This window comes from Hyla sarda, chromosome 1 (assembly GCF_029499605.1).
Source record: "Hyla sarda isolate aHylSar1 chromosome 1, aHylSar1.hap1, whole genome shotgun sequence".
Classification (NCBI taxonomy): Eukaryota; Metazoa; Chordata; class Amphibia; order Anura; family Hylidae; genus Hyla; species Hyla sarda.
The window spans coordinates 20,397,004-20,420,067 of NC_079189.1; the positions used below are offsets into that span (position 1 = coordinate 20,397,004).

Genomic DNA, 23,064 nt, shown 5'->3' on the forward strand with positions numbered 1-23,064 from the left:
CACGTACAATTCTTAGTGGCCCTTCATCGTACCATGTGTGTAGGGCACAGTAGAGTCATGCTGTTCTTCACATGGTTTGCCTTAGTGAACGAAGTCACACAGGGGAGGAACTGTGCTAAAATTAATTTGTCAAGAAATCGGAGTATGGCTTACTCCACGAAAACTGGAAATGGGAACCATGGTGACGGACAATGGGAAGAACATTGTGTCCGTGATGCGACAAGGAAGTGTGAAACATGCGCCCTGCATGGCACACGTGTTGAATCTGGTTGTCAAGCACTTCCTGAAGTCTTCACCCCATTTGCAAGACATCCTAACCCTAAAAATGGGAAGGAAACTGTGCATGCACTTCAGTCACTCGTACACGGCAAAGCACACCCTCCTTGAGCTGCAGCATCAGAACGGTATCCCACAACATAGTCTTATTTGTGACATTGCCACACGTTGGAATTCCACCCTCCATATGTTGGACAGACTATACGAACAAAGAAAAGCCATAACCGATTTCTTGATGATCCAAGCAGATAGGGGTACTCCCCTGTGTAACTTCAATGTGAACCAGTGGCAGCTCATATGTGACACCTGCCGTTTGCTGAGGCCCTTTGAGGAAGCCACATTATTTGTAAGTCGCCTGGATTACTCGATGAACAACGTAATTCCACTCCTACATTGCCTACAACAAATTATTAAAACGATGGCTGGTCATGGCAATGGAGATGTTGCGCCAACATCTCACGGCTACATGCGCCCTGTGGGGGCTGAACTGGAGGAGGAGGATGAGGGGCAGAGAGGAGCACAGTTTAGGTTTGATGAGATGGGCGGTGTTTCTAGTCATCGGACAGGAGAGGAGGAGCATGATCAGCTAGAGGAGGTAGAGGGTTATTATGCGGAACGCGAGAAAGAGGACCCACGTGGTAGTATACAGTGGAGATGGAGGCAGGGAGTCCCTCTGAGTGACTGGCGCAAATGGCACGATGCATGCTCAGCTTATTGAGTCTTCATAAGTTGGTTTGCAACTTACTAAATGCTTCCCTTTGCCATCATAAAGTGATTTCACAGTAGGAACTACTGGCATAGCATTTTCTTTATCTGATACAGTAATACTGGTAATGCTAGAACTGTCTTCAGGAGTAACTGGGTAGGACATCGTAAATTTGTAAGGAGTCAAAAGTGAATTTTTTGTAGCTGAATTGCCATTTACTTCGGCCTGTGGAATCTTGCACAAGCTTAATGAACCATCACTTGAGTTGATTCTGTTAGACATTTTCTGTCTGTGGTTGGGCAATTCTGTACCTCGGCAACTTTAAAAATTTTAAAGAAATCTTCTGTCTGTTAAATCTGACTGCTTATACTTTCAACTTGTTAAGGATTTACCTCTTTGCCATTAACAGTAAGGTGTTCCTGTACACTGCAGGATTTTGCCATATTTTTGCTCTTTTCAGATTTGGCCACAAGCTGCAGAGATTTCTTAACTGTCTTATGTACCTTTCTTAAGTGCAGTATAGCTCGGTCTAATCGTTTGGATATGTGCTTGTTCTTACACAAAGGTATTTGGTCAGACAACATACCTAAAATAACTTTAATATTTTCTTCTGACTGAGAGAACTTTTGAATTCTTCTAGTACACCTTTTAATAAACACTGAAGTTACCCCTTTTTTTATTCAGTCTATTCTTTATTGTGGGAATATCAATTTTGTGCAAGGCTTTATTTGATGGAACTGGGCTACAGGTGACTGCTGTGTCATGTGACTGAACACTGTTATCCACTTAATGAGTGTCTCAAGGTTGTCATTTTTACTTTCTATTAAAATTGGAGTGTCTGTCTGAATTTCTGAGATAGAATCTGCTATCAGGTGATCTTGAGTTAAATAATTCAAATCCTCAAATGAGTTAAATGTTGCTTGTTGGGATGGACCAATTTCCTATTTGTGTGATCCATATTGGCTTCGCATTGCTTCAGCCACCTCAAGGATGTGGCTTTCAGACACCGTATAGTCTAGAATATGCTATCACGTGATCTTGAGTTAAATAATTCAAATCCTCAAATGAATTACATGTTGCATCTTTGGATGGACCAATTTCCTATTTGTGTGATCCATAGTGGCTTCCCATTGCTTCAGCCACCTCAAGGATGGGGCATTCAGGCACCATATAGTCTCGAATCTGCTATCAGGTGATCTTGAGTTAAATAATTCAAATCCTCAAATGAATTACATGTTGCTTCTTTGGATGGACCAATTTCCTATTTGTGTGATCCATATTGGCTTCACATTGCTTCTGCCACCTCCAGGCTGTTCCTTTCAGACGCCATATAGTCTCCTCATACTGCGGAGTATGAGTCATCCTCATATATGCCCCCTCCAGGCTCTGTAATTGTGCCACCATGTGACATGTGGCTCCTTGTTCAATTTGATCCTTCATAGCCACATGCTGGGTCCTGGGACACTTAAACTTGATATTTTTAAATGAAAGCCCTCTTATGTACGCATCCTCCTGCCAGATCCAGGCTGGGTCTTTCAACAACTAGATTGTTTTGGGATGCAGCTGGGCCTCTGCCTAATATGTTTGGTTGTTAGCACTACCTAACGTGAGTGCTTCATAGAAATTTCAACATTGATATTTCAATCTTATTGCTTATGAAATCCCCTGGTGTGCTGCAGATGCCTTTTCCTGACTGTTTGTTTCAGGAACTAATTTACTTAATGCTACTTCTGGCATTGGCCCTTAAATTTTGGGATATTTAGCACAAGCTAAATACATTCTTAATTGAAATTTCAACATTGATATTGCAATTTATAAGGTTATTAAAACCTCTTGGGTACTGCTGATGCCTGCTCCTGACTGCTCCTGTTTCTTTCTGGAACTACTTGCCTTACTGATGCTTCCGGGCTTGGGCCTTTAATTTTTGGATGTTTAGCAATAAATAAATCCATGCTTAATAGAAAATTCAAGATTGATTTTTCGATTCAAGGGGTTATGAAAGCCTGTTGGGTACTGCTGATGCCAGCTCCTGACTGTTCCTGTGTGTTTCAGGAACGACTTGCCTTACTGATGCTTCTGGCCTTGGGCCTTTAATTTTTGGATGTTTAGCACTAGCTAAATACATGCTTAATTGAAATATCAAATTTTATCTTGCAATGTATGGGGTAATTAAACCCTCTTGGGTACTGCTGATGCCTGCTCCTGACTGCTCCTGTGTGTTTCAGGAACTCCTTGGCTTACTGTTTCTGCTGGGCCTGGCACAATTATTTTTTTTTTGATGGTAGCACTAGCTAACATACCTCTTCAATAGAGATTTCAACAGTCATCTTTCAATCTTAGAGGTAGTAATTTTTTCAAGACAGAGGCCCTTTGGCCGTTGACGTCATATTACCTGTGGAATTATCACAAGAATCCAATTAAACATGTTGGAGCAATAACAATGAACAATAACGGATTAAATTAAACATTCGTACTTTCATAGTCAGGGGGGCACTGAGAGCCAGGTGTTGGAACAGGGGGATCTTGCCTGGCGGAGGACTGCCAGCTCAATGCTCACCAGAATGGGTAAGGAAAAAAATGTGATTTTCACACGACATTACATGAAATAGGACATAAAAGATCTCTTTAGGCTCTTCAATTTTCACACCTTATGATCTTCCTGCTGCCACATAGATGCTGTGCAGCAGTGATTCTAATGGCAATGCCTGTAATCTGCATGACATAGTGAAAAACAGTATGATTTCACTAACCTATCACATTCACTATGCGTCTTACAGCAAGGCAACATTTTCTGCACTCCTATTGGGGCTCTCAGTAGGCCAGAAATAGCCGTTTTTAATATAGGTTCACCGCAAATTTATTCGACCCGAAACAAACTTTTCGAAAAAATTCAGCGAATCGGCCAAATCAAATTTTTGAAAAGTTCACTCATCTCTATTAGAGATGAGCAAACTTTTGAAAAATTTGATTTGGCCGAATTTTCTGAAAAAAGTTCGCAGAAACTATATTAAAAAAGGCTATTTCTAGCCTACAGACAGCCTCAATATGGGTGTAGAACTCTTTTCTGTGTTCTAAGACACATATGGAGTTTGCTGGGGTAGTGAAATAATACTGTTATTCAGAATAACATGCAGATTACCGACATCACTTTTAGAATCACTGCCGCACAGCAACACAATGACAGAGCCTGGTGGTGGCATCAGTGTGAGGAGACCATATAGTGACTGAATGACACAGCGTGGAGGTGTTGGCAGCATGAGCATACCATATAGTGGCTGAATGACACAGCTTGGGTGAGGCTGAAGCATGAGGAGACCATATGGTGGCTGAATGGCACAGCATGGAGGTGTTGGCAGCATGAGGACACCATATAGTGGCTGAATGACACAGCCTGGAGGTGTTGGCTCCATGAGGAGACCATATAGTGGATGAATGGCACAGCCCGGAGTTGCCAGCAGCGTGAGTAGGCACTAGCCCTTCACAATCCTTAAGATTGTGATTAAGAGTAACAGGTACAAAATGGTACAATACTTGGATGTAGAAAAACATCTGTATTTTTGTAAAACACCAGTCGGTGAATACTATTGTTTGGACTTTCACAGTATGTAGGCCCTTGACGGATTAACAGGTACAAAATGGTACAATACTTGGATGAACGTATGCGGTATGCACTGATGAGGGCAGTAATATGCGCAACTATATGCAGAAAAAAAATCAATATTTTTGTAAAACACCAGCCGGTAAATACTATTGTTTGGACTTTCACAGTATGTAGGCCCTTGACAGATTAACAGGTACAAAATGGTACACTACTTGGATGTCCGTATGCGGTATCCACTGATGATGTTTGAAAAACACCAGCAGGTGATTACTTTTGCCTGGAGTCAGGACTTTCCCTGTATCTAGACTTGTTACAGATACAGAATAGTAGACTGCTTTGATGTAGGCATGTGGTATGCACATATAAGGGCAGACAAATGCACTACAGTTCGCTGAAAAATAACTTATTTGTGAACAGCAGGAGGACCCAACAGTGCAGCACCAGAAAAAAAAAAGGGATTAAACCCTAAATTGCACTCTGTCACACAATTCTGAGCAGCAGATGATTTATGGAGCAAAGAAACCACTGAATTGCGCTGAAAAATGAGGAGATAAGATGCTTCAGAAAGTTCAGGCAGCTTGGAGATCTGTATTAGGCCGCTGACAGCTATCTGCCCCTCTCTGCTTCAATGCTCAATAACGTGAATAGGAGGTTTAGCTATCAATGATCCTTCTCAGTGAGAACACCAAAGTACTCTGCAATCCTGCCTTTCCCTAATGCTGATGTGACTAGCAGTTGCAGTGTAACACTGTGGTATTAGCAATTCACACACACAGTCCCGTCCTCTCTATCTCAGTGCATAGATGAAATGAAGAGAGGCAAGATGGCTGCCGATTAAATAGGGGCTGTGACATCACAGGGGTCAATGAATGCTGATAGGCTGCATCTCACATGTGATTCAGGGTCATCCCGCCACAATTTCCCGCCCTCCCATAATCCCCTGCCCCATGTACTGACATGTGGATCCACCATTTTAGGTCTCATTTAGCCTGGAACACTGTAAAATGGAGTTTAGTGAAGCGAATCGCGGCGATATTCGCATTCTTTGCAAATCTAATTTTTCATGCAATTCGTAACAAATTTGGGTTCGTCAGCTTCGATTCGCGCATCTCTAACCTCTAGTCTTACCAAGGTCATGTATAGAAAATAGTCTAGAATGGGGTGGAAATTCTTTATATCCTTATAGATTTGCTCATTCTTGGAGTTATGTGATTTGTAGTTGGTTAGAAGGGGTCAGGGAGTGTATTTAGCATTCCATATTGATATGTCTATAATTAGATATTGCCCATCTTGATATCATGAGTAGTGTTGCTCGCGAATATTCTCAATACAAATATTATTCTTGAATATCGCATATTCGCGAATATTCGCGAATATAGCATTATATATCCGTAATTACGAATATTCTTCTTTTATTTATTTTTTTATCACAGTACACATCACAGTGATCACCCCTCTCTGCTTCCAGCTTGTGTGGTGAAAGAAGGCTCTAATACTACTGTGTGAGACTGGCGTGCGAATTTTCGCTTATGCTAATTTTTGTATATGCTAATTTTCGCATGTTATCTTTTGCATACGCGAATTTTCGCATATGCAAAAATAAAACGAGAATATTACGAATATGCGAATTTAGCGAATATGACGAATATTAGTCCATATATTCGCGAATATTCGCGAATTCGAATATGGCCTATGCCGCTCAACATCCTCTGGATAGAGTGATATGTAACCTTTTCTTATATGAAATTCCTAACTTTGTAGCTTTTATTTTTTTGTAACAAGTTACTTACTACTCACATGTATGGTTCTACTAGATGTAGTCAAATAACAAGCTTGCAATGTTTACTAATATATCTAATTGATATTAATTTGCATATATCATTGTATTTATTACTCATTTATGTTTATAATCTTATAACCAATAAATCTGCATACTTTATAATACCTGTGTATTATTGTATATTGCAAAACTACATCCTTAAAGGGATACTCCGCCCCTAGACATCTTATCCCCTATCCTAAGGATAGGGGATAAGATGTCAGATCGCCAGGGTCCCGCTGCTGGGGACCCCCGGGATCTCGGCTGCGGCACCCCACTATCATCACAGCACAGAGCATACTTGCTCCGTGCGTAATGACCAGCGATACAGGGGCCAGAGCATCGTGAGTTCACGGCTCCGCCCCTCGTGAGGTCACGGCCCGCCCCTTAATGCAAGTCTATCGGAGGGGGTCGTGATGGCGCGTTACGTCACGAGGGAGCGGAGCCGTGACGTAACGATGCTCCGGCCCCTTTGCTTTAATGATAGCTGGGTGCCACAGCCTTGATCCCGGGGATCCCCAGCAGTGGGACTCCTACGATCTGACATCTTATCCCCTATCCAATAAATCCTATAAAATGTCTAGGGGTGGAGTACTCCTTCAAGTGTTAATGTCATCCTGTCATGAAAAAAACTTGTTAATATCTGAGGAAATAGATGTATTGTATTGTATTGACTGGCTGTGTCCACAATTCACCAGCTCATAATTTTGATATTTTTAATAATTTTCATAATTTTAAATTTTTCATAATTAACAATTGTTATGACCATAATTCATAATTTAGTTATTACCGCACGACTACCCCCTGAAAGCCTGCACAAACCTTGAGGATGCATATATGCCTGGCACAACAGCCTCACCACAGCTCATGCACCCAGCACCCCCTCATCAGACGTATAGTGCCTTTGGGATCACAGATGCCCACCCCACTGCACCAAAAAGTGCAAGGCCACCTGGACCCCATAGCCACTCTGCTGTGGTCCCACCTGCCTCATATTGTTCTCTAGACCATTATCCACTGCTGTCATCCTTTCAACAACCTGTACCTGGCCCCCCTTCTGTTAATGCTATAAATTGGACAGACACAATGAACTCTGATATCTCACATTCGGAGGATGACTCTCATGACTCTGTGGCACATAGTGATACTCCCGACTATTGGGGTGCCCGCCCCCCTGCCAAGGAGAAATTATTTAAAATTTTGAATAAAACAGCTGTGGGCTCAGTCCCAAGGACTGATCACTCCTCCTCAGATGATACCCTGACTGAACGGCGGCAGAACCGCAGGCGTAATTGCACGCCAGACCGCTCAGTTGCGCCTGTCTTACTCCCCCGGACTCATCTTTACCATCTCCTGAGATGGCGACAAACACTTTAACGCCTTAAGGACCTAGGGTGTATGGATACGCCCTGGCTTTCAGGTACTTAAGGACCCAGGACACGATGACCAATAGCAGATCGGGGTGGGGGACTTTACTTTCGGTTTCCCCGTCCTGCCCACCCAAAATAGGCGGGGCAGAACGGGGAAAGGACACAGGACCGGCGCCGAAGTCCACTCACCCATCGGCGACGGCAGCGGGTGACGATCGACGGCGGCAGCGGGCGACGATCGACGGAAGAAGGGGACGGCGACGCAGTTCCGTGGATCCTACGGAAGCCGGTGAGTTGCTTAGCAACATCTGGAGGGCTACAGTCTGAGACCACTATAGAGTGGTCTCTAAACTGTAGCCCTCCAGATGTTGCAAAACTACAACTCCCAGCATGCCCAGAGAGCTATTTAGGCATGCTGGAATTTGTAGTTTTGCAACAGCTGGAGAGCTACAGTTTCAGACCACTGCACAATGATCTCTATACTGTCACTCTCCAGATCTTGCAGAACTACAACTCCCAGCATGCCCACATAGCAGTTTGCTGTCTGAGCATGCTGGGATTTGTAGTTTTGCAACATCTGGAGGTCCACAGTTTGGAGATCACTGTGCAGTGGTCTCTAAAATATAGCTCTCCAGATGTTGCAAAACTGCAAATCCCAGCATGCTGTTTCGGCATGCTGGGAGTTGTTGTTGTGTACCTCCAGCTGTTGCATAACTACATCTCCCAGCATGCCCTTCGGCGATCAGTACATGCTGGGAGTTGTAGTTTTGCAAAAGCTGGAGGCACACTGGTTGAAAAAACTGAGTTAGGTAACTGAAGTTAGGAAATACTGAGTTAGGTGTGCCTCCAGCTGTTGCAAAAGTACAACTCCCAGAGTTGTAGTTTTGAAACAGCTGGAGGTTTGTCCCCCCATGTGAATGTACAGGGTACATTCACACAGGCAGGTTTACAGTTAGTTTTCTGCTTCAAGTTTGGGCTGCGGCAAATTTGTCGCCGCAGCACAAACTCCTAGCGGTAAACTCACTGTAAACGCCCGCCAGTGTGAACGTACCCTAAAAACACTACACTACACTAACACATAATAAAGGGTAAAACACTACATATACACCCCCTTACACTGTCCCCCCTCCCCAATAAAAATGAAAAACGTATCGTATGGCAGTGTTTCCAAAACGGAGCCTCCAGCTGTTGCAAATCACCAACTCCCAGCATTTCTGGACAGCCACTGACTGTCCAGGCATGCTGGGAGTTTAGCAACAGCTGGAGGCACTCTGTTTGTGAATCACTGGCGTAGAATACCCCTATGTCCACCCCTATGCAATCCCTATGAAGTCCTCAAATGCGCATGGCACTCTCTCACTTCAGCGCCCTGTCGTTTTTCAAGGAAACAGTTTAGGGTCACATATGGGGTATTTCCGTACTCGGGAGAAATTGCACTACAAATTTGGGAGGCTTTTTTTCCTTTTACCCATTATGAAAAGGAAAAGTTGGGGTCTACACAAGCCTGTTAGTGTTATTTTTTTTTATTTTTTAAACTAACATGCTGGTGTTGCCCCATACTTTTTATTTTCACAAGCGGTAAAAGCAAAAAAAGACCCCCAAAATTTGTAACGCAATTTCTCCTGAGTACGGAAATACCATATATGTGGGTGTAAAATGTTCTGCGGAACGCACAACAAGGCTCAGGAGTGAAAGCACACTATGTACATTTGAGGCCTAAATTGGTGATTTGCACAGGGGTGGATGATTTTACAGCGGTTCTGCCATAAACACAAAAAAATAAATAGCCACATGTGACCCCATTTTGGAAACTACACCCTCATGGAAAGTAACAAGGGGTATAGTGCGCCTTAACACCCCACAGGTGTTTGACAAAATAGTTGGATGGGAAAATGAGAAAAAATTTTCCCTAAAATGCTGGTGTTACCCTAAATTTTTAATTTTCACAAGGGAAAATAGGAAAAAAGTCCCCCAAAATTTGTAACCCCATTTCTTCTGAGTAAGAACATACCCCATATGTGGATGTAAAGTGCTCTGCAGGTGCACTACAATGCTCAGAAGAGAAGGAGCGCCATTGGGATTTTGAAGAGAAAATTTTCCGGAATTGAAGGCCACGTGTGTTTACAAATCCCCCATAGTTCCATTACAATGCACCCCCCCCCCACACATGTGACCCCATTTTGGAAAATACACCCCTCACGTAATGTAATAAGGGGTACAGTGAGCATTTACGCCCCACAGGTGCCCCACAGATTTTTGGAACAGTGATCCGTGAAAATTAAAAATTAAATTTTTCATTACCACAGCCCACTGTTCCAAAGATCTGTCAAACGCCAGTGGGGTGTAAATACTCACTGCACCACTTATTAAATTCTGTGAGGGGTGTAGTTTCCAAAATGGGGTCACATGTGGGGGGGGGTCGACTGTTCTGGCACCACGGTGGGCTTTGTAAACGCACATGGCCCCCGACTTCCATTCCAAACAAATTCTCTTTCAAAAAGCTCAATGGGGCTCCTTCTCTTTTGAGCATTGTAGTGCGCCAGCAGAGCAATTGACATCCACACATGGGGTATTTCCCTACTCAGAAGAAATGGGGTTACAAATTTTGCTGGTCATTTTCTCCTATTACCCCTTGTAAAAATGTAAAATTTGGGGAAAACACAGCATTTTTGTGAAAAAAGGTTTTTTCATTTACACATCCAACTTTCACAAAAAGTTGTGAAATACCTGTGAGGTGTTAAGGCTCACCGTACCCCTTGTTACGTTCCTTGAGGGGTGTAGTTTCCAAAATACTATGCCATGTGTTTTTTTTTTTTTTTTTGCTGTTCTGGCACCCTAGGTGCTTCCTAAATACGACATGCCCCCCAAACACCATTTCAGCAAAATTTGCTTTCCAAAAGCTAAATGTGACTCCTTCTCTTCTGAGCATTGTAGTTCGCTCGCAGAGCATTTTACGTCCTAACATGGGGTATTTATATATTCAGAAGAGATGGGGTTACAAATTTTGGGGGGCATTTTTTCCCATTACCCTTTGTAAAAATGATAAATTTGGGGGAAAAACTGCATTTTTTTTTCATTTACACATCCGACTTTAACGAAAAGTCGTCAAACACCTGTGGGGTGTTAAGGCTCACTGGACCCCTTGTTACGTGCCTTAAGGGGTGTAGTTTCCAAAATGGTATGCCATGTGGGGGTTTTCTGCTGTTCTGGCACCATAGGGGCTTCCTAAATGTGACATGCCCCCCAAAAACCAATTCAGCAAAATTCCGTCTCCAAAATCCCATTGTCGCTCCTTTCCTTCTGAGCCCTCTAGTGCACCCGCCGAACACTTGACATACACATATGAGGTATTTCCTTACTTGAGAGAAATTGGGTTACAAATTTTGGGGGGATTTTTCATCTATTACCCCTTGTAAAAATTCAAAAACTGGGTCTACAAGAACATGCAAGTGTAAAAAATGAAGATTTTGAATTTTCTCCTTCACTTTGCTGCTATTCCTGGGAAACACCTAAAGGGTTAACAAACTTTCTGAATGTTATGTTGAATACTTCGAGGGGTGCAGTTTTCATAATGGGGTCATTTATGGGGTATTTTTGATAAGAAAGCCCTTCAAATCAACTTCAAAACTGAAGTGGTCCCTGAAAAATTCTGATTTTGAAAATTTTGTGAAAAATTTGAAAATTTCTGCTATACTTTGAAGCCCTCTGGTGTATTTCAAAAGTAAAAACATGTCAACTTTATGATGCAAACATAAAGTAGACATATTGTATATGTGAATCAATATAACATTTATTTGGAATATCCATTTTCCTTATAAGCAGAGAGCTTCAAAGTAAAAAAAATTCAATATTTTCAATTTTTTCATCAAACTTTGGAATTTTTCACCAAGAAATGATGCAAATATCGACAAAATGTTACCACTAACATAAACTAGAATATGTCACGAAAAAACTAATCTCGGAATCAGAATGAAAGGTAAAAGCATCCCAGAGTTAATAATTCTTAAAGTGACAGTGGTCAGATGTTCAAAAAATGGCCGGGTCCTTAAGGTATATTTGGGCTGGGTCCTTAAGGGGTTAAACAACCACCCTGAGCTGCAAGCATTACTGGCTCTGTTGCAGACTAAATCTGATATCCATGCGATAGTGACTGACCTACGCCTTGCCTGGTGACAAGACCTTAACCCCTTAACGACGCAGGACGTATATTTACGTCCTGCGCCGGCTCCCGCGATATGAAGCGGGATCGCGCCGCGATCCCGCATCATATCGCGTGGGTCCCGGCGCTAATCAACGGCCGGGACCCGCGGCTAATACCACACATCGCCGATCGCGGCGATGTGCGGTGTTAACCCTTTAGAAGCGGCGGTCAAAGCTGACCGCCGCTTCTAAAGTGAAACTGAAAGTATCCCGGCTGCTCAGTCGGGCTGTTCGGGACCGCCGCGGTGAAATCGCGGCGTCCCGAACAGCTGATCGGACACCGGGAGGGCTCTTACCTGCCTCCTCGGTGTCCGATCGACGAATGACTGCTCCGTGCCTGAGATCCAGGCAGGAGCAGTCAAGCGCCGATAACACTGATCACAGGCGTGTTAATACACGCCTGTGATCAGGATGAGAGATCAGTATGTGCAGTGTTATAGGTCCCTATGTGACCTATAACACTGCAAAAAAAAAGTAAAAAAAAAGTGTTAATAAAGGTCATTTAACCCCTTCCCTAAAAAAAGTTTGAATCACCCCCCTTTTCCCATAAGAAAAATAAAACAGTGTAAAAAAAAATAAAAATAAACATGTGGTATCGCCGCGTGCGTAAATGTCCGAACTATAAAAATATATCATTAATTAAGCCGTACGGTCAATGGCGTACGCGCAAAAAAATTCCAAAGTCCAAAAAAGCGTATTTTGGTAACTTTTTATAACATTAAAAAATGAATAAAAAGTGATCAAAAAGTCAGATCAAAACAAAAATCATACCAATAAAAACTTCAGATCACGGCGCAAAAAATGAGTCCTCATACCGCCCCGTACGTGGAAAAATAAAAAGTTATAGGGGTCAGAAGTTGACATTTTTAAACGTATAAATTTTCCTGCATGTAGTTATGATTTTTTCCAGAAGTGCGACAAAATCAAACCTATATAAGTAGGGTATCATTTTAACCGTATGGACCTACAGAATAATGATAAGGTGTAATTTTTACCGAAATATGCACTGCGTAGAAACGGAAGCCCCCAAAAGTTACAAAATGGCGTTTTTTTTTCGATTTTGTCGCACAATGATTTTTTTTTCCGTTTCGCCGTGCATTTTTGGGTAAAATGACTAATGTCACTGCAAAGTAGAATTGGCGACGCAAAAAATAAGGCATAATATGGATTTTTAGGTGGAAAATTGAAAGGGTTATGATTTTTTAAAGGTAAGGAGGAAAAAACGAAAGTGCAAAAACGGAAAAACCCTGAGTCCTTAAGGGGTTAAACCAGTCAAAGCAGAAATCAGTCAACTGAAGGACAAAGTGCTTAGAGGAATTTTGTACCACTGTCATCACTCAAATCCATTCTCTACAAGAAGCCACAAAGAATCTCTTCCTCCACCAAGCGGCGAAAATAGATCACCTTGATGACCTAGACAATAGAAATAAGCGAAATAACATAAGGGTCAAAGGTTTACCGGAATCAGTTCCAACAAGAAATTGCAAATACCCTACAGAACATCTTTAACGGCATACTCCAAAAACCTCAGGACACTCCACTGGAATTGGACAGGGCTCACAGAGCCCTCAGAGCGAAACACCCAGACCCAGCAAAATCCAGAGACATTATCTTTAGAGTTCACCATTTTATCTTGAAGGAAGAAATCATGAAAAAGGCCAGATGTCCAAAGTGTCTCTCCTACAATGGTGATCCAATTCACCTGTTTCCTGACTTGTCTCTACGTGCACTCAAATTGAGGGCTGTGCTCAAACCACTACTTCAACTGCTGCAAAATGCTTGCATTCTTTACAGATGGGGATTCCCATTCTCATTAATTGCTAAATACCGGACTACTACGGCAATACTTCGCCATCCAGCAGATCTTCAGATTTTCCTGACCACTTTCCGGCTTCCTCAAGTGCCTCTACTCGATTGGCATAGACTTTTTCAACTTACTTCTGCTCCTCCACCAATGCGGTCTATTGCCCGGATATACACCACATGCCCCCAAAGTCGCCTTTGACACAATGCAAGACCTGATGACTGCATCATTTATTTGACATGTGTCCCCTGTGAGACGACCCTACCAGGCAACAGTTTCCTGTGAGGACCAACCGGTCCTGTCCCAGTTGACTTGTTCTAATTGTATTGTGTTATTTTACTGTCAAGTTTGATGTATACTATGCACATTGCATGTTCCCCCTTTTTTAGGTTCTGCCTATCTCCACTAGGCTCCTCTTCATAATCCAAGGGCCTGCCTCATGCATCTTCATATTGTTAGCCCTTGGTTACATACATGCTATTTCACATAGTCTCCTGCTTTCTCTCTATTTACTTTACCTACATTGTCTCCTGACTACTTGTCTGACATGTATGTTGCTCATATCTGTTTACACCATTAACCACCCTAAGAAAGCCTAGCGAGCCATCTTACTAGTTGTTCATAGCCCCAACCAACCCCGATACAGGAAGTCGGGTATTTACCTTAGTGCCTCCCTTTAGGTGTTCTAGCGGTCATGGTTTAGACCCATGTTTTCCCCATTACCTTACCCTAGCGTAACCACCAATAAATACATGGTTAGCCTGATTCTAATCTTACTACTGGCCCTTATGGCCCTTCTTCTAGCTCTGTGTCCCCAATGCCTTATGGCTACTCCCTCCTACTCTTGCTATGTTTCCTACTAATCTTTTTTCCCCTTTTCTTTGTTACTTAAAGGACCTCTTCTCCCTATCTTATACTGCCTGGCGGCCTGGATGACCTGGAGCCCCCTGATATATGACAGTTTGTAAACTGTGAACTACTGGGGTAACGGTTCACATTCGCAAATATTTATGCACCCAACCAGGACCAAATTCCTTTCCTTCTCTGGACTCAGGATGTCCTAGCCGCCTTGGCTACTGGTCTGCTATTACTAGGAGGCGACTTCAACCTCCCGCTTTTTCCCCAGGTTGATCCCTTTTCGGGTAACTTTGATGTCTCTCATCACAGGCTCGATCCCTGAGAAGGAAACCTTATACACTACAACTTAGTGATATCTGGAGATCCCACCACCCTCAGGACAGGGACTACTCCTCTTCTTTTCTCATGGACGGCAAACGTACAGTAGAATTGATTACCTGTTTTACCCTCATTTATATCCCGCACTCATATGCTGTCCTCATGTGTCATTCTTATATCCTGTCCTCAGGAGGGGTTGAGTTGTGTTGAAGAGATTGTAGGCCAAAAATAGAAGGAGGCTGGGTTTTGTGGAAGTGGGCATGACTTGCAGGCTTCAATGGTGAGTGTGGCTTTGCAGGATGGGGTGCAGCATGCAGGGGGTGTGTGGCCAGGCTGACGCACTCCCCGACGCACTCCAAACAGAGCTTAGTGTAAGGTACTGGAAGTCCTATATACTTGCATGGGACTTAAAGGTGTACTCCACCCCTAGACATCTTAGCCCCTATCCACAGGATAGGGGCTAAGATTTCTGATCGTGGGGGTCCCACCACTGGGGACCCCCGTGACCTCTCCTGCAGCACCCCATGGCTGATGACAGGTGATACAGGGGACGGAGTATCATGACGTCATGGCTCCGCCCCCTCATGATGTCATGCCCCCCCAATGCAAGTCTATGGGAGGGGGTGTGACGCTCGCTACGTCCCCTCCCAAAGACTTGCATTGAGGGGACGGAGCCGCGATCCTCGCTCCATGCAGCTGAAGAACGAGGGTGCTTCAGGAGAGATCGTGGGTTCCCCAGCGGTGTGACCCGTGTGATCAGACATCTTATACCCTATCCTTCGGATAGGGGATAAGATGTCTAGGGGCACGGTACCCCCTTAAGAAATTACTTGCATGGGACCCCATCCTTCAAGTAAGGGGGTAGGTTAGGGTTAATTTAACTATCATATATTTGTTGTTGACATAAAAAGTAACATGTGTACCTATGTTTCATCAAAATATCTCCAGCCACTTGGAAGTTATGCTGAAACATACATTTCCCATAGACTTGCATGGGACTTTAAATAAAAACCCCGACCCTAACATAGGCAAGATCATTTTCCATGACCAAATATACCAGTATACAAGAAGGAAATATATTCCATCACACAATAACTGGATAACACATACATACTGTACTGAATAAAATCACAATACACAGACCAGTATTTCCCCATATACATCAGTGCCTGTATTGAAGTAGATTTAGGTAGTTAGGTAGCTTGGTAGTTCTATAGCCAGACACATAGGTAGGTAGTTAAGTAGCCAGGTAGTTAGATAGCCAGATGTGTAAATAGGTAGAAAGCCCGGTATTTATGTAGTTAGGTAGCCAGGTATGTAGATAGTTATTTGGGTAGCCAGGTATTAAGGTAGTTAGGCAGCTAGATAGTTCTGTAGCTAGGAATGTAGATAGGTAGTTCTGTAGCCAGATACGTAATGAGGTAATTAGATAGCCAGGTATGTATGTACTTACCTAGCCAAGTATGTAGGGAGGTAGGTGGCCAGGTGTGTAATTAGGTAACCAGGTATGTAGGTAGGTAGCCAGGTATGTAGGTGTGTAACTGGATATTCAAGTAAGAAGGTAGGGAGTTAGGCAGCCAGGTATGTAGGTAGGTAGTTAGGTAGTCAGTCATGTAGGACTGGTATGTAGGTAGTTAGGTAGCCAGGTACATAGGTATGTAATTAGGCAGCCAGGTATGTAGGCAGGTAGTTAGGAAACAAGGTATGTATGCCAGGTTATCCCTCTCCGGGAAAGTGCTAGGTTGAAGAAAAAATTAATTAAAAAACAAAAAGAGATACTTATCTTTCCCACGCGGCGATCTTCCTTTCACTATCACTGGGAGCATTCTTCTGCCTCCACAATGCAGGCACTTATAAGTAATGTCATTGGTGCCTGCACTGCGCAGCAAGAGCTGAGGCCAAGTTTCCTCTCAGTGAAGGCCGCAGATGTGGCTCACACTGAAAGAAAGCTTTTGCATGGCCATGCATACAGCTGAAAGCATTAGCCTGTGGATATGGGATGAATGTTCTGGTTTTGGATCTGGGCCCTCAGACCACGTCCCAATGGACTAGGTTGTCAGTCCACCCCTGCCGATCCTTGGTAGTAGATACACGTGATAAGCAATCTACAATGGCATTAAACTGTGAATTTATACTTAACACAGCCTATAGACTATATTCATTAATATATTTGTACAAAATAAATGTTTTCTTAAGAACAAGAGATGACAAAGGAAAAAATATATTAGCTGAAAGATATATAAGCTTTATACAAGAATCTAAGAAATTCATATCTATGAAATATTCACATAACACGTCTCTGGGACAAATGTCCTTTACTGTTCACTTCAGGCTCCATCAGGATATTGTAACATTTAGGTAGAAACATGCAGATCAATATTCCTCCACCTGAGGCCAATATGGCAAATATCTCTACAGTGACCATGTGTTTCCCTGCACTGCTCAGATAGGCCGGGATGGCACCGATCCAGACACTGCAGAACACCAGCATGCTGAAGGTGATGTACTTGGCTTCATTATAGATATCAGGTAATGTCCTCACCATGAAAGCTAGAACAAAACTCACAGCCGCCAGAAACCCCATATAACCCAACATGAGGTAAAAGGCCAAGACAGACCCTTCATTACACTGAATGATGATCTTCCCAGGATAATCCAGGTTAAGTTCTTGATATGGAGGAGACAATGACAACCAGATAACTGCATTCAGGATCTGAAGAGATGAACAGACCAACACTACAGAATAAGGAAGCTTAACCCCCACACACTTTCTCCAGGAGCTGTCTGGTCTGGTGGCCTTGAATGCTATGCAGACTATGATGGTCTTGGCCAGGACAGAAGACACGGCTACTGTGAAGAAGATCCCAAAGAAGATTTGTCTCAGCATGCAGGTTATATCCACTGGACGACCGATGAATAGAAACACACAGAGTAAGCTGAACATGAGAGAGGTCAGGAGAATGAAGCTTAGGTTCCGGTTATTGGCTCTGACAATGGGAGATTTCCAGAATAAAGTGAATATTCCAATTATAAATACAGTTATAAGAGAGAATAATATGGAGATGATGGAGAAGACTAAAGAAACAACATCAGATTCATATGAGAGAAACTCATAATCCCTCACAACACAAGTGTTCTTTATCTCATTTGGCCATTCATCTTCAGGACATTTCTGGCAATTTTCACTATCTATGAATAAAAAGAAGTGTAATTATCATTCTCTACTCCTGGGTTTATTTGCTGGATCAGCGTCATAGTCTGGTCAGTACTCCCTGATGTTACTTCCTGCTGGAACCTGTTGCTCTAGTATCATGTGTGGTTTTCCAGTTTTATATAAAACAGTGCACAGGAGACCCATGAAATGTCTGTCAATGTACTGCTCCATTGTGTGCGCTCATCTACCTGTATCTACCTTAGTATTGTTTGTCCGGATCTCGATTTGTCTAACTAGAATTCTTCTTGATGATTCCTTTGTTTCTAACCAGTTGTCGCTTTTGGAAATTTTGAGGGATCTACAATCCTTCAGGAAAGCCCATACTTTATGATGGACTTGAAGTTGAAGAAGTGGTAATCCCTTCGGACACCAGGCAATTAACTGCTTAAAAATGCCTAATACAGTGAGGAACTGCATGGCAGGGAATCAGACAGGTCCACTTAACATTGCCCAATTATCAGAGGTCCACCTTTGTAGATAGTTTTTTAAACATCATACCAGATGAATAGTGGGACTGTTATGCCTTAATGTTTAAAGAGTAACTGTCATATCCCACAAAAAAATGTTATTGTAACTGTGCTCTGGCCAGACACGCGTGCCCGCATGCAAATCGCAGCCTGTCACTTACCTCCCTGGTCTTCCTGTCCTCGTGCCGGAGGTCTTACATTGAAAGGGCCAGTACTCATTTAATTAAGTGTCTACACCTGCACCCTGTCTTTAACCCCTTAAGGACCGGGGGTTTTCCGTTTTTGCATTTTCGTTTTTTGCTCCTTGCCTTTAAAAAATCATAACTCTTTCAAATTTGCACCTAAAAATCCATATGATGGCTTATTTTTTGCGCCACCAATTCTACTTTGTAATGACGTCAGTCATTTTGCCCAAAAATCTATGGTGAAGCGGGAAAAAAATCATTGTGCGACAAAATTGAAAAAAAAAAACGCTGTTTTGTAAATTTTGGGGGCTTCCGTTTCTACGTAGTACATTTTTTGGTAAAAATGACACCTGATATGTATTCTGTAGGTCCATACGATTAAAATGATACCCTACTTATATAGGTTTAATTTTGTTGGACTTCTGGAAAAAATCATAACTACATGCAGGAAAATTAATACGTTTAAAATTGTCATCTTCTGACCCCTATAACTTTTTTATTTTTCCATGTATGGGGTGGTATGAGGGCTAATTTTTTGCGCTGTGATCTGAAGTTTTTAACGGTACAATTTTTGCATTGATAGGACTTATTGATCACTTTTTATTCATTTTTAAATTATATAAAAAGTGACCAAAAATGCACTATTTTGGACTTTGGAATTTTTTGCGCGCACGCCATTGACCGAGGGGTTTAATTAATTATATATTTTTATAGTTTGGACATTTCCGCACGCGGTGATACCATATATGTTTATTTTTATTTACACTGTTTTTTTTATTGGAAAAGGGGGGTGATTCAAACTTTTAATAGGGGAGGAGTTAAATGATCTTTACTCACTTTTTTTTTGCAGTGTTATAGGTCCCATAGGGACCTATAACACTGCGCACACTGATCTTCTATGTTGATCACTGGTTTCTCATAAGAAACCAGTGATCAACGATTCTGCCGCATGGATCTCAGGCACTGAGCAGTCATTCGGCGATCGGACAGCGAGGAGGCAGGAAGGGGCCCTCCCGCTGTCCTGTCAGCTGTTCGGGATGCCGCGATTAGCCGCGGCTATCCCGAACAGCCCGACTGAGCTAGTCGGGAACTTTCACTTTCACTTTTAGCCGCGCGGCTCAGCTCTGAGCGCGCGGCTAAAGGGTTAATAGCGCGCGGCGCCGCGATCGGCGCTGCATGCTATTAGAGGCGGGTCCCGGCTTCACTATGAAGCCGGGCCCGCCGTGATATGACGCGGGGTTACTGTGTAACCCCGCGTTATATCAGAAGAGCAGGACCAAGGATGTACCGGTACGTCTTTGGTCCTTAAGGGGTTAAGTATCAGCTCCTCCCTTGTATCCTTGCCGGATCTTTGTTGCCATTGTGCCCTAGAGAAAGCTACTGTGTTTCAGTGCTCCTGATATCTGTGTTCCGTTGCCTGACCCTGCACCTGTGCCGCCTGACCTACTGCTACCTTGACCTCGCCTTTTGTGCCACGCCACATCCCAGCTAACTCTGTGGACGAGTCGTGGCGGGGGTAGCGACCTGGGTGCCAGGTGGGAATAACCTTGGTTAATGATATCTTGGCTGGTGGCAATTGAGATGCCCTTAATGGTTCATGTGCAGTTGAAATATGGCATTGACAGTTTTATCTGCCAAAGATGACTATATTAAATTATAATACTGCTATAGAAAAATGGAGGTTCTTAGCATACAATCTGATCAGATAGTGTACACCATGCCACTACTTGCCTGATGAAGAGCCCTGTGCGGTCTAGAATCACCTTATTGTAAGTGTAGCATCCTTCTACAAATAAAACTCAATTTTCATGAATTTGGATCCTGTCAGTTCAGCGTCTCGAGTAGTGTTGAGCGGCATAGGCCATATTCGAATTCGCGAATATTCGCGAATATATGGACGAATATTCGTCATATATTTGCGAATATTCGCATATTCGTTATATTCCCGTTTTATTTTCGCATATGCGAACATTCGCGCATGCGAAAATTACCATATGCGACAATTAGCATGCACAAAATTCGCATATGCGAAAATTAGCATGTGCTAATATTCGCATATGCAAATTTTCGCACGCCAGTCTCACACAGTAGTATTACAGCCTTCTTTACACCACACAAGCTGGAAGCAGAGAGGGGTGATCACTGTGATGTGTACTGTGAAGAAAAAAAAAATAAAAAAAAACGAATATTCGTAATTACGAATATATAGCGCTATATTCGCGAAATTCGCGAATTCGCGAATATGCGATATTCGCGAATAATATTCGAATTGCGAATATTCGCGAGCAACACTAGTCTCGAGTGAAGTCCTGTTTTTTCCTTTGTTCAATACACTAAGTTGCACTAAGTCTACAAATTATGGGCATGTGGGATCCAGTTACTGCCTGCTTAACACTATCCTGGTGGATGGGTGAAGTGCACAACCAAAATGAATGGAGCCACTCCAAAACATACAATACAAAAAAATTGGTCAGCACTGTGGCAAGGCCTAGACTGACATTTAGCTCTATGATGCTCTAGTGATGACTTAGTGGCTGCAGCTTAGTGTTATAAGTGATAATGCTTCTGTAACATCGGCCAGGGATAAGGGCAGTCCTAGGCTATCCATAACCTCAACGATCTGCCCTAAACTATGGATTCCCAAATTGGCAATGGTCACTACTCTCAATAGATTTTAGAACGTAACAAAAAAGAAAACAATAACAAAAACCCAGTACTTAAGTCATAGAGCAGGTTCGAACACAGTGGGTTTAACAGGCACAGAATATGGAACAACAACAAGACACAGGGAATAAACAAACAGATAAAGAGAGGTTAGGTAAGCCAAGTCAAAACCAAGATAGCGACATGGTATAGAATCAAAAGCTATAAGGGTCAGGACACAGGCCAAAGTAATAAATGCAGAGTACACAGTAAATACAGAACTAGTACAAGAAAGAACCTGGATTACAGGCATTGAGGCCATTGGTTTCTCGTCCTTGCCCTCTGATTAACCTGAGCCTTGTCACGGTAACAGGTAATGATGTAGCTAAAAATATGAGAAGTTGAAACCAGAGGCAGACAAATCTGTTACAACTAAACTTTAACACCCTATATGTGCTGAGTTAAGTGCTTCCGGCCTATAGGTCTGCTTTTATAGGACTAAGGGAAAGAAATATATATATATATATAATATATATCTACCTGAATGGATTGTAAATTCTCCGTCTGGACATGGAATACAGTCATAGCAACAGATGTAATATCCTTCTCTGAGAACTTTTCGGGTTCCTGGCAGACAGGACTCACTGCACCGACCTTTAGGGATCTAAGTAAATAGATAGAATTGAATTTAATGTAAATTTTCTTATTTAACATTTAAGTACAAATGTATTACGGTATATAAAAGTGAAAACATTAAACAATTGTGGAACTAAAATCCCCTTCATAGTATGAAGCACTTAAAGGAAACTTCTTTGCTGCTTCAAGGGAAATGTAATATTATACAATAATGAATGGAGAACCAGGTAAAGATATTTGTGTTATCAGAGCGGGGTTGTTCTCTTCAGTGATCCTCTGCTCTGACTTATAAAGGGTCCAGAGTAAAGGATTCTAAGACACCATTATGTCCGAGTAGATGGATTTCCACCTACAGTATGACAACTCCCAAAAATGTCTATAATAAAATGGCTCATAAACATCCCAAAAGTTAAAATATTTTCATATTATATATTAGTAACCAAATTTGCTAGTCAATTAAAAAGAAACCAATGACAAAACTTCTGGATTTCCCAGGAGAGCAACCAAACAAATTTACAATGGGAGAGGGGAGAAGAACCCTATATTAATAAAAAAGAAAGATATTTATTATAGAAGGAGATTAAAGGAAATCATCTAAGTATGTTATCACCAGCTCCAAAGTATCAAAAGTTTTCTGAGAACCAATGAGGACACTAGTCAACTTATCATTGGCCATCATCCAATTCAACTTGGATCTGACCAAATGTAAAGCAATAGACTGAGTCTTCCAACTTGTGGCTATGGCGATCTTGGCAGCCAGGAAGATAAGATAAATAAGCTTTCAATTTCCCCTAGATGTTAACGGTATTGGGACACATTCAAAAATCATTAACTCACATGAGCCAGAGAGATCTAACTGACCCCCTGGCTTCTATTAAAGTGGTTATCCAGGTTTTATTTAGTTTTATCTATCATGTGTGATGCCAAGTTATAACGTAAGTGCTTCACTTGCCTTACATGTGTGGGG

The 23,064-nt window shown here is 42.4% G+C and overlaps 1 protein-coding gene across 1 annotated transcript in view; it reads right to left on the bottom strand.

Moving 5' to 3' along the window:
- Positions 1-13,322: 13,322 nt before the first annotated feature.
- The window catches only part of LOC130361571 (vomeronasal type-2 receptor 26-like), a 45,344-nt gene continuing 35,602 nt past the window's right edge, over positions 13,323-23,064 (bottom strand). Inside the window, exons 3-6 of the mRNA XM_056565149.1 lie at positions 22,002-22,125; positions 17,272-18,141; positions 13,474-13,604; positions 13,323-13,385 (exon numbers count right to left, since the gene is read on the bottom strand). Coding sequence (XP_056421124.1) covers positions 13,323-13,385; positions 13,474-13,604; positions 17,272-18,141; positions 22,002-22,125 — 1,188 coding nt within the window. The remainder of the gene's footprint in view (positions 13,386-13,473; positions 13,605-17,271; positions 18,142-22,001; positions 22,126-23,064) is intronic.